This window comes from Diorhabda sublineata, chromosome 4 (assembly GCF_026230105.1).
Source record: "Diorhabda sublineata isolate icDioSubl1.1 chromosome 4, icDioSubl1.1, whole genome shotgun sequence".
Lineage (NCBI taxonomy): Eukaryota > Metazoa > Arthropoda > Insecta > Coleoptera > Chrysomelidae > Diorhabda > Diorhabda sublineata.
In genome coordinates, this window is record NC_079477.1 from 19132480 (window position 1) to 19159519 (window position 27040).

The 27040-nt window shown below is 28.9% G+C and overlaps 3 protein-coding genes across 10 annotated transcripts in view; 1 reads left to right on the forward strand and 2 right to left on the reverse strand.

Annotated features, from left to right (window-relative positions):
* Positions 1 to 8679, reverse strand: part of LOC130442532 (protein draper) — an 83910-nt gene extending 75231 nt beyond the window's left edge. The window contains exon 1 of one of the 4 annotated variants that reach the window (XM_056776703.1): positions 8285 to 8679. The gene's annotated coding sequence lies outside the window, so the exon portion shown is untranslated. The remainder of the gene's footprint in view (positions 1 to 8284) is intronic. The other 3 variants (XM_056776701.1, XM_056776702.1, XM_056776700.1) reach the window with 3 other exon arrangements.
* Positions 8680 to 9168: 489 nt separating this feature from the next.
* Positions 9169 to 14625, forward strand: LOC130442534 (uncharacterized). Of its 2 annotated transcripts, none has more exons than XM_056776705.1 (4): positions 9169 to 9362; positions 9491 to 9625; positions 12514 to 12604; positions 14388 to 14625. In XM_056776705.1, exons 1-4 carry the CDS (start codon positions 9305 to 9307, stop codon positions 14515 to 14517), a joined length of 414 nt encoding a protein of 137 aa, XP_056632683.1. In that variant the 5' UTR covers positions 9169 to 9304; the 3' UTR covers positions 14518 to 14625. The 2 variants fall into 2 exon arrangements, with proteins under 2 accessions (XP_056632683.1, XP_056632682.1); XM_056776704.1 differs by having other exon boundaries at positions 9192 to 9362; positions 12451 to 12604.
* Positions 14626 to 14705: 80 nt separating this feature from the next.
* The window catches only part of LOC130442535 (RUN and FYVE domain-containing protein 2), a 31892-nt gene continuing 19557 nt past the window's right edge, over positions 14706 to 27040 (reverse strand). Inside the window, exons 8-11 of one of the 4 annotated variants that reach the window (XM_056776706.1) lie at positions 25786 to 25883; positions 18443 to 18659; positions 18025 to 18249; positions 14706 to 15508 (exon numbers count right to left, since the gene is read on the reverse strand). In XM_056776706.1, the coding sequence (XP_056632684.1) occupies positions 15365 to 15508; positions 18025 to 18249; positions 18443 to 18659; positions 25786 to 25883 (684 nt within the window). In that variant the 3' untranslated portion in view covers positions 14706 to 15364. Of the gene's footprint in view, positions 15509 to 18024; positions 18250 to 18442; positions 18660 to 25785; positions 26804 to 27040 lie in introns of those variants that run through there. The other 3 variants (XM_056776707.1, XM_056776708.1, XM_056776709.1) reach the window with 3 other exon arrangements.

A 27040-nucleotide genomic window follows, 5' to 3' on the forward strand; every position in this document is an offset into this window, starting at 1 on the left:
TTTATAAGAAGTGGCAAAAACGGGAACCAATACTTCAATTCTTCGTCGATAGTACATTTGGTTTGTGTACATCAAGAACACGTGGGTTTGAATAGGCGAAGCGGTGCAAAGAGAGCCGTGATACAGTGGAATATGATTCACGTGAAGAAGCTCCCGTTAACACTCATATCAAAGTGAATTTCGACCGTTTGCGAAACCTGATCACGTGTGGCCGGTCCCTAACTATACATGCATTGTTGAATGAGCTGAATATAAACGAATAAACCGTACGCAATATGGTACACAAGATATTTTAAACATGGCAAAAATGTGCGAAATAATGGGGCTCCAAGTTCTCGCTCGTGAACGAATGTTAGAAAGAGTCACTCAATCACTGAAGATAAGACCAAGATATTTGAATAAGACCTTGAGACCCCCGTAAACATACTCAACAGTGAATGGGGAATAAACAACAAAAGCGAAGATGTTCAAGTTCTGATTGAAGGCAATGTTGATCGTTTTTCTTTTCGATATGCACGGCATCGTTTCACGTGAAGAATAGGTTACTAACGGCCAAACAGTGACTAAACAGTTTTATGTTAGCGTCTTAAAGCAGCTAAAGGCAAGTGTTCACCGTCTGCAACCTGAACTCTTGCAAACCACAACAACGTATTGATTGTTCCGTAGTTTCATATAGTTTGGTAAACTCATTCGTATATGTGTGACAGATATGTGACAATATGATTGTATAATGGAAACTACTCGAATATCGTATGACAGTGGAGCTAAACAATTTTTGTCCGCGGGCCAGATTCTTTATACTTGTATATCTTAGTGGCACCTTTAATTAAAAAAGTAACATTTTCAATAAATTAATGAATATTTTTGCTAACGCTGCGTAAAAATGAGTAAAGATTTCTCGCGGAAAAGGTCTTGTAATGGAATTTGGTATTGTAATTTTATTAATTCTAGTTGTAAATCATCTGGTGCCGTAGAAACGTCCACTTAAAAAGGATTTTCAAACAAGCGTATTTCATTTTCAATTCGGTGAAAATCTGTGAATATATCTACGAAATTTTTTCTGAGTAATTGCAACATCTTGATAATTTTTTCTTTGAGAAAACGATCATTTTTCCTTTCTTTACTGAAAACAGTAAAAATCGGAAAGTGCGCCAACTGTTCATTTTCTACTTCCTTCATGAAAAGCTATAATTTTGTTTAAAACGCACATAAATCTACATATACATGAGAAATAAGTTTCTCTTTGCATTACAATTTGAGATTTAGTTCATTTAAATACGCAGTCAAATCCCAAAGTATAGCTAAATCCTAGAGCCAAACAGGGTTACTTAGCTGGTTGAGTTGAGCTGACGTTGCAATAAAAAATATGTCAATATCATGTCTCAAATCAAAAATTGCTGTAGTACCTTACTGCGGCTCAGCTAGCGGATTTCACCATAATAATTTACATCACCATTTTCGGCTTCAATTTTTAAAATAAATTCTTTGAATGACCTGTGATTTGTAGCATAAGATTTTATGAGGTTTACGGGTTCAGTAACTATCTTCAAAACATAGTCTAAGTTTAAAATTTTAGTATGTATTCAACGGCGGTGATCCATTTGATTCCAGCACTTTTTGTCTGAATCTGGCTACTAAAATTTCGGATACTAAATCAGTATTCAGCACGATAAAAACATTTTTCTTCGAGCGTATAATAATATCTATATTATTTTCAGCAACACAGATCATAGAAATAACTTATTCTTTTACTAGTAAAATAATTAGCGCTTATTATTGTGCTACTAACAAAATAATGAGAAACGATAGCAACATCTTATTATGGGCGTTGTAACCAAGTAGTCAGGAAGGGTCATTTAATTTGATGTTTGTCAGTTTTGAAAATGTATTGTAAAAATGTATCAAGAAGAATTTCAAAGTACACACACGCTTGAAGAAAAAATAGTATATATCACTGGTAGCATAAGACCCATTATAAGTTTCGCCCAGTTTGTACAGCCTCGGCTAGCGCCTCAGCAGTGCAAGAATCTGGGCTCAACAATAATGATAGCCTTCTACTCCTAGTAACATAATGTATATTCTTTTAAAGTGGAGAAAACAATCTGTTGAACTATACGAGACAGGATTAATAAATTTTAACAAACTAAATCCAAATGGGTGTTTTAACAATATCATAAGTATTAAAATCTGGTTTTTCCACGACCCTATCATAAAGTATCTATATTCATTCAATATAGTAGCTAACAAAGTTGGCGATTTTGAACGTATGGCTTCAACTCCTAACGTTAGAGGTATCTATCGACATAGTTTCCTGACAAATTACGCGTAATTGGTCGCTTTCTCGTGAGGCAATAGTAAATTGAAATAATTGTTTTGCAACTCCAAAACTAAAATAAGTAGGTAACTACCTAATATTATTAGATATCTAGTTTATTATTGTCGATTGTAAGGGACTGTACTGTATTAAAATGTGCCACTACGCCATGGGCCTACGTTTACATTCCTCTACCTGGTAATTGTTGTTATTTATACGAATCCATGCGAGAAGTTTTGGATCGAAGAGAACAACGAAGCGAGCAAATTTCGAAGCGTAGATCTCAGCATAGCTACGTTGCTTCTAGAGATTCAGTACGCGTACGTACATTTGTATATATGGTAAGTTTAAGTAGTTGTTAAATTTTAATTATCGTGCTACTTCTTTACCATCCTCGACCCTAAGATATCAATTACATTATGTATTTAAATAATATTAAATAAAATGGTAATTTGGAAATGTAAATTTAAAGAAAATACTGCATTGTTAAATGACACTCTCAGCCTTAGGTGCGTAATATAGGTACTATTACAATGCTAACAAATTTTACAAAATATAATATTATTTATCCTCGAACTTACTTTTAATTCATCTCCACTCTCTCATATTATTATTGTTGAAAACGCCATTTTTCAAAATCAATTACTTCATGTTTGTGAAAATAACAATAGTTGTCAATTAAAATTAATATTAATCAAATTTAATAGACAAAGTCACTCACCCTTTATAATTTTGGGGATTTTAATAAAGCCGCTTACTGTTATGAGGGTACGGTAATTGATTGACAGTTAAGTTGAGTTATATTAAAAATAATCTTATTCAAACTTTTACGTTTAAAATCGCATCAGACAGTTAATTTTCATCGTAATTTTTTATTCACCATTAGAAGAATGAGAAGAATGAATATTTCAGCATTTTTCTTAATCAAGCATTACGGCGAGCTGTAGAGTCTCAGAATATATATATATATATATATATATATATATATATATATATATATATATATATATATATATATATATATATATATATAATAGATTTTTAACAACTGAACTTTTTCCATTTAATTCCACGAAATTTCCGGAAAAGTTATTCTGTGCAGTTGAGATGCAAGATTCGTAAAACTCAAATGGCTGCACTTACAACTCAACTCAAGAACCTATGACTAGTCCTTCTGGTTCACATCACCAGTCAGTATCAACATCCTGTGTATCGCAAGGCGCGGCGGCTATATAGCTGATTCTGCCCCTATCTGCTGAAAAATCACCTTGTGAGACTTGCAATGTAAAACATAAGCTAGTCTCACCTTCGAAACAATAAAATTATGGCCAAGTATTAATAGCTATGGAAGTGTGGCAAATAACGACTAAGGAAAGAAAAGGAAAAGCAAGAAGGAAAAAAAAGGAAAAGCAAGAAGGAAAGAAGGGAAAAGCAAGAAGGAAGGAAAAATCCCTGCTAACAAAAAGCATAGGAGCGAAGCCACCAAAAGGACTACAATGAAGGAAATTGAAAATACTAATGAAGTAAAGAAAAGTTTCTATAAAAGTTTCACTAGGTTTAATGCCGTTCTGACGCAGCCATCTATAGAGTCTAAGGATATGAAGTTGGTGGACATATTCCCTGTTAACGAAAAAAATGCGAGCTTTTTTATTTGATATTGTTAGTTTTAACATTATTTTTTTTTGGATTTCTTAGATTTTATCGGGTTTATCTTTAAGAAATGTTTCAGAATGTATTACTGTCTGATAAGTTTGTACTTTGAATTTCCATATTCTTTGTTTACATTTATAAAAATTCCGATTATTTATGCTTGTACTTTGCGTCAACAACATTCTTATGTTTGATACATTTTTAAAATAAATATCATCAGGAAAAATTTTTTCCACATACAATCTAGCTTTTATCAAATGCTGTTTTAAATATCTGTATTTTTTTCACAAGCAGCAGTAGTAACAATTTGAAAACGAACCAATTCCAGTTTAAATATAATTAAGGTTATTGAAATTTCTCTGGTATTAACTTGTTTTTAAACGGGGAAACATTTCAGAGAAAATTATCAGAGCAATGAAAAATCTTAGGAAAAAAGGATTACTGGAGATTACTATAAAAATCGGAATAACTCCAACAAAATATGAGTATTTGCCACCTATGGTTTTATATTTTTACAAGGGTTGTCTGAATATTTGCGCATGATCCATCAATATTTGGAAGGATTAAAAAGATTAGAGCATTACTGAACTAAGTGTACAGGCTTGAAGAAAGACTATGTTGAAAAATAAAAATACTTATGGAAAAAAGGTCATGTTGCTTTGGTAGGTGTGGGAAATTTTTCAGACAACCCTCGTATATTTTAACAAATTTAAAATAGAAACTTGAACTATTTTTTAAAATAAAACAAATTCAGAAATCAAGAGCTATCATTTAAACATGTGCCATTCAGGATTTTTTATTTAGTTTTTATAATAGGCATCACTCCATGCAGCTGGAGTCGATTTGAAATTATAAGTGTTTCGCGATACACAATCGCTACTTTCGTTAATAAAGGACAATTAGCACATAAAATTAGGTATTTTAACTTATTTTCGATTTTTGTTGATTGCAGTCAGTTTAAACTCAAATAATATTTTTTTGTTTCGCCGGAAAAATATGTAACTAGAGCAATGGTCATTGTGACATTTCACCTGAAATTTGACTATTAGTATTACCAATAGTCTGTTTTAATTGTACGAGGAATTCTCTTGGTCGTTTTAGTATTTCGATTTAAGACCCCTATATAGGGGAGTAACGCTACCACCCTTTCTCTAGCCAGCTTATGGAGCAACTTGTAGCATTCCAGAGTCAACATTATTACAATGCGCCGGTTTAGTTTCCTAAGGTGATATTCACATTAAATAAGAAAGAAGAATTCGTAGAAGCTATAAAACAGAAAGCTACAGAAAAAGACTTTCAGTACTGTTTCAAACAATTATGGCGTTGTAGAAGTTGAAGAGATTTTTATTTTGAAAATGATAATAAGTAATAACTGTAATTATTAAATTTAGATTGAAATATTTTAGTGCGCCAGTACCGTTATTTACTTACTACCCACACTCGTTTGTACGAGTGTGAATATTTAAATATGACATTGCCATCATAAAGTTTGATATTTTTAATGGTGAACGTACTCAGAACGTGTTGTCATATGGGAGCTATTTGAGTTGTTTACAGATACTCGAAACATTCATCTTGGTCAAAAAATGGAATAAAAACGCAAACATTTTGGTGCGATGATTATTCATAACTATCGACGTGGATTAAAAGAGCAACAGTGTGCCGATCTACTCGCTTCGACTATTAGTGTTGAAGCACCATCTCAAACACCCGTGTTTCGCTGTTTTTCAAATTCAATCGTGGTCGCAGTTCGGTACAGGATGAATTTTGTGAAGGTTCTTCAGAATCGGCTGTTGTGCCAAAAAACATCAATGATGTGCGTAAACTGATATTGCAAGATCGTAATGTGAGATACCGTGAGGTTCAGGGATATTTGATAATTAGTTCCACTCGCATACATTCAATATTGCATGAAAGTATGGCTGTCAAAAAGATTTATTTCTGTTGAATGCTGCATAAATTGACAATCGCTCAAGAAAAGCTAGTGTCAATTGGTGCAAAGAAATGTTGAAAATAATTCAATCGCGGTGCTTCAAAGAACGTCTATAAGATCTTGATAGGCGACAATTCATGGATCTAGGCATATGAACCCGAAACTAAACAATAACCGACTGTATGGGTCTTTTGAGACGAGCCAAATGCAACAAAAGTTGTTTGCGCACGAAGGACTTCGAATCAAACGGTCGCCTGTTTTTTCGGATTAATTGTTCCATCAGAACAACATAGAACAGTCAATTCTGAATAGCATACCAGCATTTGTCCGAAAAAATAAGGGATGGCGAATCATTCTCCACCACGACAATGCGACATTATTGCTCTTTTCCTTTGTGGTGTTTCATTATCATCAACTTAAATTTATCTTCGTTGACTCGTAGATTCACTGTCTCTCGTTTCTATGAAGGTTCTGCAAATTTCCTTATGCTCCTTTTCCGATGTAGAAGGATTACAACATCGTCAGTTATTACCTAGTCCTTGTTTTTAAGACTCATAATGTAATATGCGAAGTACACGCTTATTTATACTGATTAAATTTGCACGTAGGTGAAATGAAAAGTTCAAATTAAGAGGTTACTTCCGCTCGATACGATTTCTTTAATTAAATTATTCAATTACCTACATAAATTAATCTAATACTCAGAAAGAAGTTCATATATTATTAGGTTTCTATGAATAAAATCATAAATATGTAGTTTTATTGACAGTTCGTTACTTTGTTTGAGGATAAAATTGTGCATTAGTGGCAAACTATGATGTTGAGTAACCTAAATTTGGTCTTTTATAGTCAAGTACCAAACTTCTGAGTTTAGTTCTCAACAAATTAAGAGCTTTGATAATCTGTTAACATAGATATCCAATATAAAAATTCAATTATAATATTATTGTCTATTATAATACAGCTTAGCTATATAAATAAATAAATAAAATTTGTTGGAGCAAGTTTCTCCCATCAACTTTTGAGTTATAATTCGTATAATAATTCTTCTAAACGATGTTAATAAGGATATGTTACCGCTAGCAGTCGTAGATACGTCACTGTAGTTAATAGCATTCTTCTTTCACGAAATTAATAAGAAGTTCAACCGGTTTAGCGGTTTTAATGAACTACTTTAATTCAGAACCTTCAACTAAAATTTTTATTTCTTCTCCCTAATAGATAGAATATGTAGAAAAGTAGCTTTCTATGTTACATTCATACATAGTAAATAAGGAAATTTCAACCTAACAGTAGATTTATACTGAATACACTGTTTACACCACCACTCACAATTACACTGTCTGGCGCGCGTTTCGATAACCAAGTTATCGTCTTCAGAGACTGGATGCGCCGAAAAAAAGTAAGAAAATAAAATAAAACTATCAATTTTTTAAAAGAAAAAATGGGGTGGACCCCATATCCAAACTTTTACTGAAATTTCAATTATTCATGGAGGATTCACCTGACGAAACATTGAGGAAACCAAATTGAGTAAATTGAATTCCTACGGAATTTTAAAAAAGTATTTTTATTTAAGTTCAGGTGAACATATCGTATTTTGAGTTTTATTCTAAATAATAATTATATATATAAATATTATCTTGTATACTTATATAAAAATATGCTTTATACCAAAAAAAATTCCATAAAATTTTATTGAATATGAATAAAAAATTTACTTATTTATTTTTAATACAAGTGTCCTTCCATATATAATTATTAGAGAATAGTTGTGGGAGATAGAAGTGACTATAGACTATACTTATGTTTCAAGGCTAAAAAGTTATTATGTATTACAAAAACTATTTTTGAATAATTTCACATCTCATTACAAATGATCCGACAATATTTCCAAACAAATGCTCACTAGGTAGATTTCCTTATTAAATATATTTATACCACCTTACCTAAATTAGATAATTAAATCTTGACCCAATTGTTTCTATTCTAATTGCATTAAGGAAAATAAACAAATATTTTTATGAAAATCTAATTTATTTCGGCCATAACCGTCACACACCAACAAGCATTTTTGCTCCATTTATCTATGACGAGTTTTCATCTTATCCGGGTTATAGTTTGTTTATTTTATAATAAAATATACGGACACTTATAATATCTTACCATTTCCATCAAAAATTACTACTTAATATTCAATGAACTAGTAACATACTAAAATTTACGTAATGATCTGTAAATATTCAATTATAATCAATCGTGAAAAGAGTTTTACATCTATTCCGAGATTTTCTTTTAATCGCAAAATTTGTTATATGAAAATCAAATGTATCTGAACAATAACTATGCTACATATTTATTTAAACAAAAAATTGAATATAACATACCTCTTATGACATTTTCAAATAATAAAATCCAATTATAATTCACAAATAACACAAAACAAGCACATTCACAACTTAAACTAAGTATGCGGAAATATTTGGAATTATAAAAAAATAAACGAGAACAAATATCTCACTCCTTGCGACAAAATGAATATCAACAAACTGACAACAGTAGCATCTACGTGGTTCGTCTATGGCATATACTTCGTCGTCGATGATCATCGTAAACAAAAATTCTCATTGTTGTTTTACTACACAACGTTGCCTATGCATACAAAAGTTTCCATTTCTAAGAGAATTATGATTGAATTTTTCAAGAAATTTCTCTATTACACAAACAATTGATGAATATAAATCTAGTCTTTTCAGTATCTTCGTATTATCTTTGTTATATTTGCTTACTGCTCTAATAACCTTGTCCAATAGATATAATAGTTTAAAAATTCTCAAATATTTAAAAAAGAACAACATACACTAAAGTTTTTAATGAAGAGTCTAGATTTTTTTAATTACATATATATTGGTCCAAGTGTTTTATCAAAATATATTTATTTGTTATTAAAATGCAACAACCAAAAGGGGTTCTCATTCTAACATGCCATGATTCCTATATGTGTTTATAAGCTTAGACAACGTGGCAATAAATATGAAAAACGTTGGTGATGCGAGGATTTAACTGTAACTGTTATTAACAGCCGGTTGCTGCAAAATGAGTAGCAGAATATTCAACATCCATAGGAATCCGACATTGGACATTTTCGTTTGAATTTCTGTCCATATCAACACCAAAATATGCAATTTTATTTGAGTAGCTTGATTGTCAATAGTCAAAAATTAAAGGCATTATGCCACTTTTCAATCCTGTTTTTTTACTGTTATTCCAAATGATAGATGACATACGACATTGACTGCACCCACTAGTGACACAAATGATAACTACTATATATAAACACACATTTATGTAAACTGAATACAAATAATTTTAGTTTGTTTATATATAACAGAAATTAAGTTTTAAAAATGGTAAAAAATTTTCTGTTGGCGATAAAGATAATTTTAGTAACATTTATTGCTAGAAGTAAGTTTTATTCACAGTTTTTTAAAATTAACACTGGGTGTGGCCAATGATTCATCATCAACGTTTTAAATGCTATTAGAAAAATATAATTTTTAAAACCATTGGGTTAATATGAATATATATTTTAGGTTCTGCGTTATGGTGTTATCAATGTGTTTCTACCCAACCAGGTTGTGGAAACCCTTTTAATTGGCTGTTTCATTGGACAAAGGTTTGTCCTGAAGATGATGATGTTTGTGTAAAAATTCTTGAACAAAAAAATGGTAATGAATGATAATAGAATTATTTGAATTCTGGCAAAGAATGTCATGAAAATATTTTATGTATTATATACAGGGTGAGACATGAAGAACTTTACGTACTTCCACCATATGTAAAGTCCCTCAAAGAAGATATCATGTGTCTACTAAAAAATGTTAATTCCTGTATATTTATTTACAGGGTTATTTGTGAAATTTACCTTGATTTTTAAATGGCTCTACCATCAAGCATTCCACTAGTATTGGCTAAACTAGGACCAGCTTTGGAAAAATAAATTAGTGGTTCATATTGAATATTTCACCCAGTATAAAATTTTTTTAAATGCAATATGTGATTTTCAAACACATAAATAACCAATGAAAATGACATATGCAACAAAGTTGTCACATTTTTATTAAATTTTTTGTGAACAATCAAATCTTATCAAACATAGAACAATCATAATGACATATCACATAATAATGTCAATACAGTTTAACAATTTAAGTTAGATTCTTTAAATATAACATAGCAGCCTCTACACATTTTGGTGTCGATTTGTCAATTGCCATATTGAATTACAAATACTCTGGGGATCGTTTCTAATAGTATTACAAAAAAGTGTAATTCTAGCAATTAATTGTTGTCAGTTATTGATATTTTCTTTGTAAATTAGTTGCTTCAATCAATCCCCATGGTAATCAAATGGATTAAATTCAGAGAATCTTGAAGGCCATGAAATAGAACCTACAAGTCCGTCCTATCCACCTGTTGCCATAAATAACATTTAGATGTTGTCTCCCTCCCAGCAAAAAATGGCTGAAAATACATCCCTCTGATAATAACATTCGCATTCACATTGGCAAACAAATTTGGCAAAATATTTTATAGAAAGTCCAAATAGACCTGTTTTCTTGAAGGTCCATAAAAAAAGTGCGGACCTACTAATTCATCATTTATGAAACCAATACATACATTAACCGAAAACTTTAACTAGTATATTCTCTTATAGCATGGGGATTTTCTTCTGGCCAAACATGAATTATGGGAATTATATATCCTGTCTCTTGTAAATTGGGCTTCATATGTAAATAGTGTACTGTACAGTGTTGGTTGATGATTGTTAATCCATCTATAAAATTCAAACCTATGGCTTTCATCTCCAGGATGTAGTCGCTGAGCCATTCGATTATATGGGTAGAGAAGTAAGACTACTCACTTTTGATTAAGTAACATTAAAGTTCTTGAATTACTTGTCTAGTGCTCATTGCATGGTTCATAGTAACAGAGTCAATAATGTCATCTTCCTGCACTCCATCTATATGTCATTCTGTTCTTCCACTAGGAAAAGTGTCATTTTCTCGCAAATTATTGTAAACTAACCCAAATGTTAACAAAAATTATGTTAGCATATTCTGTGGTCAAAAGCTGATGTGACATTTTGAATGAAAATAACAAAAGCTTCACCAAAGTTAACACAATAGTTTGTAACGTAGATACACACAGTAAAAATATATATACTTGTACACATAAAAAACAATGGGTATAAAATATTAAGAAATGTCAAGTGGTCAATGGCATTCTTAATTTTAAAACTTTTTAGAGTTGCTCATTATTTTTATTTGGTATAGTATGTTTTATTATCTGATATAAAATCTTAATCATTTACAATCAACACACATGAACACATATGTGATGTTTGACTTTTCAATCAATTTAATTTATTATTATTGATGATAATATCCCAATGCAATTTTTGTCTAAAAATTCAAAAACAATTGATTCTGCCCTTAGAGACAATATAAAGTGACAGTAAAGATGTAGTTGAATTTATAAATATATATTAGATTATTTTGTAGGTAGTCATTTCAGTTAAAATACTCGAAATTTATAGAATTTCTTTAAATTAATATTTTATTATGGTTGTTCTAGTTTTGGTAAGATTTGATCATTCACTAAAATTGTACAAAGTGGCACAAGATTGTCGCATATGTCGTTTTTATTGCTTATTCATGTGTTTGAAAATTACTTTTTGCATTAAAAAATATTATACAGGGTGCAATATTTAATACGAATCCCTAAATTTATTTTTCCAAAGCTGGTCCTGGAATTTCTAGCTATAGATAATATCAGTGGAATTCTTGATAGTGTACTGTATCATGAAAAAATTTGAAGATCAAATGAGCTGTGTTAAACTATAGCCAATTAACATTTATGGTCAATCACCCTGTAAATTAATAAAGGAGTTAACACTTGTTAGAAGTTTCTACATATCCTCCCTAAGTTCCTTATGACTCACTATGTATAATAATTTTTTTCATGATAAATCCTCTTGATTTTTAATAAAAAGTCAATTTAAAATAACTGGTAAAAATTGACGTTTTGAACTATTTCATTCTTTATTAAAGTATGGGTTGACATTGACCATTTGCTTAATTATATTAATGAATAGATCACCTACAACATGACCTAAAATAAAAATGTTTTAATCAGAAAAATTAATCTTCCCTCTTTGTAATATTTATAAAATATGTTCATACATAGACTAAGATTTATAGTTCTATTTTATAAACTTTCATACAACTATCAATAATTTAATTGATGGCTGCTACATATTTTTAAAATTTAACAACTAAAATTATTTTTCTGGTTAAAACAGATTTTTATTTTTGACAACAACTGAAATTGTTCAAAACAATCAAAACGGCAAAGAGACCTAAAATTGAGATAAGTCGTCACGAAAAAAATATAAACAGGTCTAAGAAGTAAAAAGTTGAAGAAAATTATATATATTATCAGGTTACGAAATTTTTGGTGTATATTTCATTATATCATCATATTTCATTAGGTGAAACTATTATTACAAGAGACTGTTTAAGTTCTTTACAAGGACTTCGTACTGATATTCCAGCAGATCATTATGAGGGTTGTCGCCCTGCTGCCGTGGATGTAAAACTCGCAAATTATGTTAATAATTCAGTAAAAGAATTGGATATTTACAGGTAATTTGAAATAAAGTTTATGTGGATATATTTAGTTAAGATTATTATTGTATTTTAATTCCCATTGGCATTTCTTTTTAATACGATTATATGCAAATCCCCAATTTACTTTATATGAAATGTGTAATAAATTTCTATTTTTATCCAAATTTATAATATACATGCATATAAGTGGATAATTACCTATTATATTCCACTTATCTTAAACATAATCTGGTGGCTTTTACTGACAGCATATTTAGAAATAATTATGATTTCGATCCTTTTCTGAAAGTGACAGTCACTTTCTTGAACATTTTTTCTGGACAAAAATGCTTGACTCCATTGTAGTAGAAAACAGAAACATCAGTAGAAATAATATATTTGGTCAGAGTTTTTGACGTGAATAGTAGATGGATATGGCTTCTTTTTCTTTTTAGTTAATATTATTACAATAGAACAAAATTGCTGCTAATCTCTCCTTCTTCACAACTTTCTAAATAAACCGATAAAACAATTTTCTAGACCGGTGTTTCCCAACGTAGGGTCCACGCTGCACCGGGAGTAATTTGATTTTTAAGGCGGGCAATTCAAAAATGGAGTCGACACTAGTGTAACCTTTTTGCTCCAGATAATTTAAATGCAATACTAGATTTCAGTGCCTAGTTTAATTATTAGGTTTAATCTGGCTTCATGAAACAATAATATGAACTAGGTATTTAGCGACTTCAAGTAAACTTCCCCGTGGCAGACAACAGCGGAAATCCCCGGACTTCTCGCTGTATTATTTCACAGCTTACAGTTGTTAACTTGAATTAGTATCCATAAAAACTGTTGTAAAAGCTCCTTTATCCATTATATAATTAGTAAGTACTCGAATTTATTTCTTTATCTTTGAAAAACTAAATATATTATAACAAGCAACAAATAAAAGTCTTGTCGATGTAAAATATTTGGTTTAATTACTGTTAAGTTGAACAATTCTTGACTCCAAAAATTTGAGGTGTCTTATACCGCTTTATTTGTCATAATCAATAATTTAAATATTTTCTCTGCTGATTTAAAAGAAAGATTTTCTTATTTAAGACAAAATTATTTATCAACATCGATGATGCAGGCAATGTTAGTGGATCAAATATCCAGTATTAAGAAGAACTCGCAGAATTGCAAAATGATGAGTTAGTTTAAATATAAAAGGAGGGTAAAAAATGGAATATAACATAATGGGAAGACTTGAGACCAAAATGGGACCCAATATAAAATCTCGATGCAGCAAGCATCAAGCTTAAGAATCTCAGTAATTTGAAATAATAATATAGAGAAATTTCTTTTAAAATTATTTGAATTAGATTTTTTCATTATATGTTTTGAAAATTTACTTTCTAATTATTGTGCTTAGTATATAATTACCTAGTGATTTCTTCATAAAACCTATTTTAATTTAGGTTTCTTTATTCAACAACCAACCTTTTTATGTATATTATATAGGGGGGCATAAGAATTTTAGGAAGGCAGGAAGTGAGGCATGACACAAAAAACATTGGGAAACACTGTTCTAGACTGTTTGGGATTTACATTTTACAATTTAATAATGTAACTGTTGATGTCTTAAAGAATACATAATTTCCATTTTTTTTTGTAATATTGTGAACTTTTTCAAGGTAGAATCATAATTTCTTCATTAATTTTAGTGTACAAGGGAATATAATGAAAAATTTACTTTCTATGAAATTTATATTATTAATTGTTTTGTACATAATATGGATTACTAGGTATTTGAATTTTAATTTTTTTCTGTTTTTAGAAACTACTATGACAATACAACCTGGTGTTTCTGCTTCTTGGACCATAGATGTAACAGTGGCATTTCAATGGAATATTCAATAACATATATAGTGACATGTTCAATAGTAATATTTCATCAACTTTTATGAGGTTGATTGTTGTTATTTGTTATAGAAATTAGTTAACTTTTTTTAATGATAACTATAAATATTGACGGTTTGTTATGAATTAGTGTATTCACAATTGTAGAATTTTTCCAAAACATTAATGTTCTTTATTTGTTTATATATATATATATATATATATATATATATATATATATATATATAGTTTTAATGAATAATTTTTTTATTTTTTCCAAATATTCCAATTATTAAGTAATTTTTATTAATGAATAAATATTACTTTATAATTTGATGATCAAGAATCTCTTAAAAAAATCTACTTTTTAAATTGTTGTATTTAATAATCCATCCATTTTATATTTTTATATAAATAAATCATTAGATTTATTTAGAGAACTTGTACATAATTATAAGAATAATATTTGAATATGGCGATGAAAATCAAACTGTACCTCACTGTTTTTTATACTTCCAACAAATCTAAATACTGAATGTAAATATAACACCAATATAGATTTCTATGAAATTCCAACAACTGAGAAAGTTTTAATGAATAATTTTTTTCTATTTTTTCCAAATATTTCAATTATTAAGTAATTTTTATTAATGAATAAATATTACTTTATGATTTGTTGATCAAGAATCTCTTAAATATACTTTTTAAATTGTTGTATTTAATAATCCGTCCATTTTATATTTTTATACTATTTTTATATAGATAAATCATTAGATTTATTTAGAGAACTTGTACCTAATTATAAGAATAAATAACACCATTTTTATGTAATATCAGACTTTCATATTTTATTTAAATAAAATAAATTGTATATATATAAATATAATTTGTTTTTGAATAAATATACATCTATTTTTAATCAATCACAGCACTAGCTCTACCTAATAAAAGTATGAAACAACTGTCACAAACTCGAACAGGTTTTGCAGATGACGGAAGAGGCATGGTGTTATCTGAACAAGAGTTACAAAATATTTCTCCACAATTTCTACAGTGGTGCTAAAAATCAAATAATTGAACATTAAATATTTTAAAATTCTCGATGACCTGATACATATCACCTGCTGAGAATCACGCTAGAGTAGGTCTGAAATTCATAATACAAAGAAAATAGCATTTTAAAATTAAACAAAGAAGCATGCAATATTTTCCATTTTTCTTGATTTCAATATTTGCATTATGCATCCCTGATTGTCGGTAAAAATATTTAAAAACCAAAAAATGTAGTTTCACTTCTGTAACATGAACTTATATGCTATTTTTAGATTAAGGAAATGATTTAAGAGTTGAAAATGGTTCAATATCAGAAATGTACGTGAAACTTTCTATTAGTGATGTGGGGAGGAAAATTTTCAACTGTTTTTCCGGAAAATTTTCAATGTCAAAAAAGCATTTTTTTAGAAATTTTTTTTGTAGGACATGTATGAACTTTCCATTCTTTTATTTGTCAATTTCTGTACCATTTAAACAAAAACTATAGGTTATAATTCTAACTTTGTAATCCACATGAATTAAATATTTGATTTTATTTTACTTAAAATTTGTCCCATTGTTTAATTAAAGTCACCATATTTCATATCATAACAAAAAAGCACTGGAAATGAATCACCAATTTCTTTTGTTATTTGATAAAATAAAGTAATTAGGTAGTGGCAAAAGCCAGAAGATGGCACCACTGCTATAAAGAGAATTGTGTAGTGGGACTAAAGCAAAATTAATCCTGCTCTCTGCGAAAAAAATGGGTAACCAGAAAAAAACAAGTGTGTGGAAACATTTTGATGAAGTCCATGAAGGCAACAAAATTATTGGTAAATGTAAATATTGTGATCAGAGATATGCAAATAATGCCACAAGGATGAAAAAACATTTATGTGCATGTAAAAAAGGTCCAGAAAGAATAAAATGCATTTTGCAAAAGTTGGTGCAACATAAGACAGGAGAAACTTCTTGTGGAAGAAATGTGCTTCAGATAGCACATGTAAGTAAACAATTTTTTTATTTATTCTTAATAATAGTATTAAACCATAGTTATGTGTATATAACTTAATTTTTGGCTGAGTTATTCCCTTTTATTTGCCAGTAATTTGATAAAAGGTATAGATATCTACTGAATCAAATAATAATTGTTCTAAATTCTTAATTGAATGCACCTCCTATATTGTTTTTAAATACCTTTCCTTAAAAGGATATCCTTTATAAATATAACATGGATTACAATATATTCTATGAGAATGAGAAATCCATACAAAACATTTTTACAAGTGTTGAATTGAAAGAATTGGGTATAAATATATTTTAATAAGAAAATAAATTTAAGAAAACTGATGATGTGAAAAAAAAAATAAATATATATTTAACAGGTATACTATATATGTTTTTAAATAAAAAATAAAACTAGTAAAACCCAAACTTATTTAAATTATTGCATACATGTAGTGTTTGTGAAAAAGTTTATTTCAATTAATGTAAAGAATATTATGAAGTTAAAGAATAAGTTTTCACTGTTCACAAGTTTTTATTTCTTTTCATCAATGCTTAAGAATTGAAACCAAAACTCATTCAAATAAAGAATAAAAAACAAAACCTTCCTCTTCGAGTTTCTCTGAGCTAGATGTAGAAGTAATCCATGCACTACAGCATGTAAATTTGATCTTTTTGCCATGCATTTAATTTTAAACATGAGACTTTACCAACTCAGGAATATCTCGGGTACATGGCTGTAATTTTCTCTTTTAGATTTTGCTTTGTATGTTGGCAGGCCTGAGCAAAGGTCTGGTATGTCTGCTAGTTTTGTTTTAAATAAAAGTTAAATTACATTATTTTTCTGTCATTGCAGGTGCAGGAAACTGAAGAAAGTGAGGTTAGTCTGCCAATGGATCTCAGTGAACAATAAGCAACTTCAAGCAGCTATTCAAATTCAAAGAATATCTTATCAAGATTTGTTGAAAATGTCAACAGAAAACAAAGAAAAAGCAGACGAGACATTGGCACGTGCTATATTTGCAAGGTGTTCAATGTAGATAAATATTTTCGACTCTGACATGCAGAAAAGTATTCATTTTTATAACATTTGGTAATCGTATTTTGAGAATATTTGTATTTTTGCATCCTCGGTTTCTCAGCAGATGATATTATATTATTATCAAAAGCAGATAACATAATATATATATATATATATATATATATATATATATATATATATATATATATATATATATATATATATATATATATATATATATGTCGAAGTAACAAACAAAAGAAGTTGTCTTATATTTAGAATGAGAAGCAGTTGCTTAATGCTTCATATCTCAATATCGTTGTAAGAAAATTGAAAATATTCTTTAGATTGTAGTGATATTGTGGTTTTTAATATTTTTTAACCAATTATATTAACAAATTTCAATTAATCAATGTCGTTGAAGATTGGTATTATTTCAATATTAATAGTATGATTAGTCAATAGGATCCAAATTAAAAATAGAATTGTACTGTTCAAATATAATATTGTTTACCTTCCGACGAGTTAAATTAAATTCCTTGCAACAAGCATTGCAATTAACAGCTGTATTATCTTTCGCCCAAGAACCATCAGGTCTGCTTTTGTTTATTTCTTCCTTCAGATCCGATATTTTCAACTTTGAGTCTTTTAAATGTCCTCCTAATTCTTCTAATGTATGTTCTTGTTCCAAGCATTGATCTTTTAATGTATAGTAGTCTTCTTGTAAACGAGCATATTTCTTAAAAAAATTATTTTTATATTAATTTTGCATCAGTCTAAAATATGAATTAATTAATTGGAGTTTGTACCTTTGACGATGTCTTACCAGAATATCTCTCAATTGCGATATTTTTCTACAAGCGATTATCGTCTGTGGGTATCAAATATATATTGCAAAGGGGTTAATAAGGAACAATTTAAAATATTAATACCTGAGCAATTAACTTGAGCTGTCCATTTTCAATTTGTAACTTTGATATCTTCTCTCTGTCTTCTTGCATCGTCGACTGTAGGGATATCCTCCATTCCCTCTCAACTTTTAAATCTCCTTCAATATTAGTCGCTTGTTCTTCAACTTGAGCTGCTTGTAAGTCAACTTCACGTTTTAATTGTTCAGCAGCTACCCGATGAGATTCACTTTCTCGATACCTAGAAAATAATGTTTTAATAGATTAATTTGATATTAAGGAGTCAAATACAAAAGTCTCATTATGTATGTGGTTTTCTATGCTTTCTAGATTTTTGAAACTAAAGTACAGTTGATCTTAATAGAAAATGTGTCATGTCAGTGATAAATATTCAACTACAAAACCTTATCCTTTTTTTTAATTTAATAAACTTGAAATTATTTGAATGTATAGTAAGTTTTTAGTAAACAAACAGATTATATACATTTATACCTCAAGTATTTTTCAAAACCAACTTTATTGATTTGCCAACATACTTAACAAAACTAATTCCACTAATACTATTTTTGCAGTTCCATTTTTTTTTATTTTGGGTTATTTTATATATAAATTTAAACTTTGCTTCATCAAAATTGTTTTCCCGACATCTGGTACTTAAAGATCTCTCACAACTTCCAAAATGTAATATTTTGACATGATAAGGCCATTTAATATATTATGTTAATAGGAAAATTGATTATACCAGAAATACCCTATATATTGTGAACTTTTCGTATTTTGAGCTAATTTTCTTCTATAAATCTTATAATGCTTTTTAGCATTTTGAAAGTACTAAGCTTTTAAAGGATTTTTTTCTGAAGCCACTATTCACTTTTTCATAATTAGCGAAATATTTTAGTTAGTTTTCCAAGTCAATCAAGTTAATAAAAGTAATCGCTATAAGGAAGCATCATACAGGGTATAGATATAGGGACCTAGGAAAAATGAATTTTTCTTATTAGAACAAAGTTCTAAGTTTTGATATTCCTGGTGAAGGTGATCTATAAATCATTATAAATAAGCAAATTGTCAGTGTCGATATCATATTTTGATAAAGACTTAAAGAAAAGTCGAAACGTTAAAATTTATCTTCCTTTTAAAAATTATCAATATTAATGTCCCGAGTGCATGTCAAATTGTCGATAATTTAATTTTCTCGAGTGCGCGCTCTAGGAAATTATGAGACAATTTGACATGCACGAGAGGGCATTTTGGCAGACTATTTCCTGAGAAAAATTTAATTTAAAATAAACTTAATTCTGTGTTTAAAATTTGTTATTCTTTAAATTATACCGTAGTTGACGATCATCATATTGGCATTGAATTGGTATCTACGGTAACTTATTGACAACAGTTTTGTTCGTGAAAAAATATTTCAAAATGAGTTTACAGAGACGCAAAAAGGAAGCAGTTGCAAAAGTGTCCTGAAAAAAGAAAAACAAGTGCATCTAGCTTATCAGGACAAGATATTGATAAAATGTGTGCCATTTGGGACGAGTCGACTCCGGACGGACTTCAACGCAAGTTCTTTCATATTGCTTCATATGAACTGGTGTGGAGAGGAGGAGAAGCATGTAATTGCATTTTGAGTTATTTTGAAGAAGAATTTGACAACTACGGCAACCCTACAGGACGCATAGCTTATAATCCTATTTTTTCTAAGACAGCGCAAGGAGGGAGTCATAGGTTAACAGAAAAAAGATGGTTAGTCCAAAACACCACCGAGCCTGATAAATGCCCAATAAGGTATTTAATGTAAAGCATGATATCAAACAATCTATCATTATAATTTTGCAGGCATCATGGATGAAAGAAACATCAAAAGGTTTTTTTAAAAATTGTCCAGTAGGACGAAATGAAATTTCAAAGTGGACAAGAGATGCAGCGGAAGCTATAGGAATTGACACGAAAAGAATAAAAGTGACAAATCACTCGAACCGTGCTGCGGCAGTTACTCAGCTTGCCAAGGTTGGGGTTTCAGAAAATCAAATTATGAAGGTTACCGGACACTCAAATCAGGCCTCGATAAAGAGTTACCTCCAAGTAAATAGTGAACACCACGAGGAAATTGTACAAAAAATGCGAAATGACAGTAGCGAAGTAATAATAAGAAGTGGTGGAAGCAGCATAGAAACACCATCGTCGGCCTCCAGTAAAGTTGTATATTCTAATTGCATTTTCAATAATTGTTCCTTTTCTTAAAATATAAAATTAAAACCAAATGATGTTTATTAATCCTAGACGAAAATTTGGCACTAGTGCAAATTATCGATAATTTGCACTAGTGCAGTATTATCGCTGAAATTTGATCGTTGCTAGGTAAACATAAAATATTACAGCTTTTTGGTTGGCTTAAATTTTTCGAAGGAAATAGTCAACAAAAAAATCAAGAACATTTATATATATATATATATATATATATATATATATATATATATATATATATATATATATATATATATATATAGTTTTTAATTGGGAACTTGGCAAGGAAACACCAAAGTGGACTAACTTCAATATATTTTCCGAGCTTTCGAATATTTATGTATTCATCGTCTGGGACTGAAATTATGATCAAATACAATACAAGAAATATGTATAAACATATAACAATAACAAAATTTTACTTAAAATAATTAATTAAGATTTCCGGTGATTTTGATATTATTAAAGCTTGTAAAAATTTTTAATCTCATGAAATGAACTTTGATAGAAATATTGATTAATTGATGTTTATTCTGGTTACTATAGGAATTTTTATTAATTTTTGATTGGTTTGATTTTGAATGACATTGAATTTTTATAGGTTAGATAAGGATAAGTTTTAGTGAATGATGTTTAACATTGAATGGTAAATTTATGGATAACATTAAATTTCAATAGGTTACGTCGTTACAAGTGGAGTTGAAATTTATAGGTAAGGTGAGGTTAGCTGGTTGTTAATGGCGTTGAATTTTCATAGAATTTGTTTTTTCGAAATCTAAAAGATATGCATAAATTACACACAGGTTAATTAAATCAGTTTCCTTATTAATGCATTGATCATTTTGGGCAATATATGTTGTTTCTAAAAATAAAAGTTTTTTGTAGTTTTTTTCAGTTGTCAAAACTTTGGCAGATGCATAATTCATATTGTGTCCATCGTCTATCACGTCATTCTCAAAATCAAACCAATCAAAAATTAATAAAAATTCCTATAGTAACTAGAATAAACATATCAATTAATCAATATTTCTATCAAAGTCAATTTGAATATTGAATTCCATGAGATTAAAAATTTTTACAAACTTTAATAATATCAAAATCACCGGAAATCTTAATTAATTATTTTAAGTAAAATTTTGTTATTGTTATATGTTTATACATATTTCTTATATTGTATTTGATCATAATTTCAGTCCCAGACGATGAATACATAAGTATTCCAAAGCTCGTAAAATATATTGAAGTTAGTCCACTTTGCTGTTTCCTTGCCACGTTCCCAATAAAAAACTACTCATAATATAGCTGGCAAAGACTTCTTTATAATATATATATATATATATATATATATATATATATATATATATATATATATATATATATATATATATATATATATATATAGTTATTCGCTTTTGAAAAAATTATTTAGTTTTTCCTTATTATGCATACAATTGAAATTTAAAGGTGAATATTAAAACACTTATTGAACTATGTTAGCTATTTACATTTGGGTTACTTAGATAGATTGGTTATAGAATTAGTAGTGACAGTGACACTTACTGTATCTTTTAATATTTTCTTAAATATTGGAAGAAAAGAGGTTTAAAAACACTCTAACATAAACAATGTCAAGTGTTCTTTAAAAAATCTTATCTTTAGCATTTTTATGTATCCAGAAATCTCCTTTCAAACGTAAACTACAGATATTAGAAGTGATTTTAATCTAACGCTAACGCCCTTCGAAAGATGACACATGAAACTTAGAAGTCTGTAGTGATAATTTTATTGCTGTCTTAAGCATTGAACATATTGGACACAACGGGTAGCCACCCCTTACAATGATCTTTTGGAGGAAGGTGAAGTAGGTGAGATTTAGATGGACATAATTTACATTTGTATATTGCATTTGGCAAGCTTATAGGTATAATTTCTATGAGATTTATACATACTTTTCGCAAAGGTTGAATGAATTAAATAAAAATAAAAGTTAACTAAAGAAAGCTTAGGTTTCAAAGAAAAAATAATGGCAAACCTAAACTACAAAATGAATGTAAAAAAAATTGTGAAAAAAATAATAAATATGGGAAGAAATAAAATCCACATCTTGAAGAAAATTACTTTTATTTCAACACTTTTAAGCAAAAAAATCAATATTTGCATTATACAAAGTTTTATTTCGCATTAAATATAATGCAGATCCTAGATACGTTACAAGAATATAATATCCATAACAATCTACTATATTTTTTGTAATAATATAACTTAAATGCTACTAGCTGCTTGTAGTGAAGGTTTGCCAACGTTTTTTTACATGTTAACATGAATAACAGTAACCTACTTATATAATCTACTCAAGTGAAAATAACTATTACTACAATCCAAGCATTATTTCTAATATTTATTCACTCAGTTATTAAATAATATCACACATTGAAAAATTAATACGAATTTATGAATATTTTCAAACATTACTTAGTATTAACATAATCATTTAAGGGAAAAAGTCTTTTCAGCAAATATTATATTATCAATTTCAAGTGAATTAAAAAAGCAAAAGGTAGATTACAATGAAATATATGATTGATTGACGGTTATGACATATACTTTTTTTCTGCATGCCTTCCTATCTTTTGTTTAACCTTTTATTCCTCCCCATTTTACCCCTTTTGACTCAGCTGCTTCTTTCAGATTTTCAATCCATATTCTTCTTGGTCCTCCTTTATAATTTTTACTTGCTATTTTGGATTAGAATGTTCTTTTTGGTATTCTGTTTTTGACCATACAGTGAAAGGACACCTCAATGGTGCTTCATATATTTTATCTCTAAGTGGTTTCAATTTTAGTTTTTGTTTAATCGCTTATTCAATAATTTTTTGCTTTATTTTCTTCTAATCACTTTTCCATTGCATTGATATTTATTTATTCATATTCCTAGTTGTTCAGCATAATAGGCTATTTTTTCACAATTTTGATTCTATTGTATTTTACTACTATTTTTCCAAAGAATGATGCTTTCATTGCATTAAAGTTTTCCTAGTTTTTTCATTATATTCTACTCCAGTTTGCCACTATTTTCTTTTATTTCACCTAGATATTTCTACTTGTTCGATTTGTTTTCCCTTTATTCGAATATTTTATCTATTATCTTTTCTTGCTATTATAATGCTCTCAGTGAAAGTAATATAGCTGAAACTGAGTATTTTTTTAATTTTTTAGTCAAGCTGCAAATAAGCTTTCAAGAAATTTACAAAATTAGGACACTTGTGTCTTGTTCTCAAATTACGGAAGTTTTTTAGACATTAATATCCGCTGTTGCGTTCAAGTTTATCAAATATGAGTAGGTTGCAAAGTGGCAGCTGAAAAATATAAGGACAAACTTGAGAACATCATATGCGCGAGTCGTTTGGTGATCTGGCTTTGGAGTAGTTTGAAACTGATTCAATATTGTACCACAAAATTGTGTTTATTTTTGGGTAAATGGTTAATAAACAGAAAAAGCACTGTTTGGTGTAACTTATATCCTAATTCCTTCAAAAATGAAATCACTGCTCACTATATGGATAATAGCGATTGGTACTGCACCATGATCAACGATTTTGTAGAATACGGCGAATCCAATTATTAAAATTTGACGATAAGTTGATTTTGAATAACTGATTTATATCAATTGACCTTCAAGGTCGTCCGATTTTTTTTTCGATTATTTCCAGTGGAGCTACGTGAACTTACTCATTTATTTTCAGAAACCAGCAATAATTGATGCCTTGAAGACAAACATTGTTCATGACATACAAAGTTCTATTGAAGTTAAAAATACATATTACCAAAATTATATACCGATCATATAAAACTTCCAAGACCTTTTCCATAAAAATTATGAAAAACAAAGATAAATGAAGGAACCACAACTACGCTTACATAAGCGAATCGTTAAGAAAACTAATTTTATAAATTATCACTTTAATAGAATATTAAATACCAGAACAATATATTTTATCGCATAAATGGATCACTCAGTCGCTTGTTACCTTTCTTTTGCTATCAGTCTCATTAATATTTTCTCTCACTATAATAAAAAAATCGCTGAAGATTAATCAAAATTTAAAAACTGACCAGTCAGAATACAGAATAATGAAGATAGTGTGAATGTTGTAAATATTTTATTTTCAACTGCTGTATCCATAATTTGAATAATTTATCCATCACCTACTTTCTATATTTGAGATTAATCGAGTCATATCAATTGAAATGGAAATTTTGAGGCAAATAATAAAAAAAAACAAAATTCAATAGAATCAGAAAGGAATACATGATGGATATAACAGAACAAACCCCAATAATCAATAAAATACAGAAGAAATTGTTAAATTGGTATAGACATAAAGAATATGCCAATGAAGAATGACCAGGAAAATAAATGGGGGTAGGTAAACCAAGGAAATAGCAAAGAGTAAGATCAAGAAGACAATGGATTGATCAGGTTGTCAAAGACGTAAAAGCATGGAAAAACAGTCGGAAGAGAAGAGGCATGAGGATAAAACAAGATGAAGTATTAAGTAAGGAAACATACGAAAGACAATATTTGTGAAAAAGTTTTTTGCCAACCTGTCAAAATTCACAGTACTTAACAAATGTTTCTGCGTTCGATAGTTATTTACTCTTCTAATGGAAAAAGATTAAGTTAATTCTGAGTATAAATCGTTTATTGCAATATGAATTTAAGTAGCTTAAGCCGATCATTTTTGATTTTCAAAGAAAAACAAGTAACAAACAACTACCCAAAACAGTGAATTTAATAAATAGTAATAGCTAATAGTTCCAACAAAAAGTAATATTTTTATGGAACCCATTGGGAATAGTTATCAGGTTATGTCAAATATAAATAATCTTATATTATAAAATATCAAATAGTGATATAAAAGACGGAAGTACAAATATGAAAACCACTGTAGGTAGAATATTTTGAATCTTAAACAACCTTCTGAGAAAACTGTAGAAGGATGGTGGATTGTTTATTTAAACTCATTTGAAGTCCCAATTTTGATATTTGTCAACGTTTCATGATTATTCATCAGGTTAAAAGAACTAAAAATAGGTAGAAAATAAATCAAAAAGGTACCTACTTATTTTCAAGAGATTGTATTGTTTCTGTCATAGATTGCGCTTTAGCTTCTAGCTTGGTAATAAACTCGATTTTATGCCTTAGAGAAGCCTCGCTATCCTGAAATAAGTCACATCTACATATTCATTTGCTATATCCAATATAAATATGTTATGCCCAAAACATATAAGTTATTTAGATTATTTATATAGCAATGCATGAACGTAAGTACAAATAAGAGAAATATTTCAAAAAACAATTAAATTACTGTTTGGTTGAAATTTGTATAAAATTTATGAATAGTAGTAAAAAAGTAAATAATAATCTAAAGTCAATGATAAAAATATACAATGACTGCTTTAAATGACTAGGGGCTGACACACAAAAATATATTTCAAATATTTTATGCATGAGAATGTGATAAATAATTTATTTTTAAGAAAATAGTATAGATTTTATATAATCACAAGTTACACAAGAAAGTAGGTGCGAATTTATATAGCCAATGTGTATTGAATTATAAAGCACAAATATTCCTACACTTAAACTTGCATGTCAGCACCTAGTAAAAATATTTAAACAATTCATTACAATAAAACTCAATAATAAGTTCATACAGTCATTTGTAGAAACTAAAACTTTATAATAATCAATTTTATGAATTTTTAGCTGATTAGAATTTGAACTTGAAAAGCTTTTTTAAATTATTCCTTTTGTTCAGGAGAATTTAATTCCAAATCAAGTTTAATAAAAGATTCTGTTGAATCAGAAGGAATGGGTTGTTTCAGTTCCATATATTTGCTTTCGTTTTCCATATTACTACTAGAAGGTTCTTCTACCGATTCACATTTTTTATTTTCTTTTGTCATACATTTAGAAAGAGATTGCTTTCTATCATGTTTTTTATCGATATGTCTTTTATCATCTTTTAAAAGATGGTTATATTTTTCTAAGTTGTTGAGAATCTTTCCAATTTGTCCGGCTTTCGCTTGTAGCCGACTCACCATCTCACCTTTCTGAGTTAGTTCCATTTCACACTCCTATAATCAATCAAGTTGTTGCACAAACTTTAACACAACAAAGCAACAAAAACTATGTCTATGCATGCAATTGTATCAAGCAAAAATAATATATTGACAATTACTATGAACTGTATTTAGATAGTTTTTAAATATTCTCTACGAGAGCTTTTGTTTTTATATCACTAGGTGACCCCACGGGCGAGTGAGATCGCTCTCAAAATTTTTTATTTCACCTTAAATATAAATCATATCCGA

Bases quoted from the DNA above. Each gene is read 5' to 3' on its own strand.
- LOC130442534 (XM_056776704.1), top strand. From the start codon at position 9,305: ATGGTAAAAAATTTTCTGTTGGCGATAAAGATAATTTTAGTAACATTT. The intron at 9,626-12,450 runs GTAATGAATGAT...ATATTTCATTAG, and splicing joins AATTCTTGAACAAAAAAATG to GTGAAACTATTATTACAAGA. The intron at 12,605-14,387 runs GTAATTTGAAAT...TTCTGTTTTTAG, and splicing joins AAAGAATTGGATATTTACAG to AAACTACTATGACAATACAA.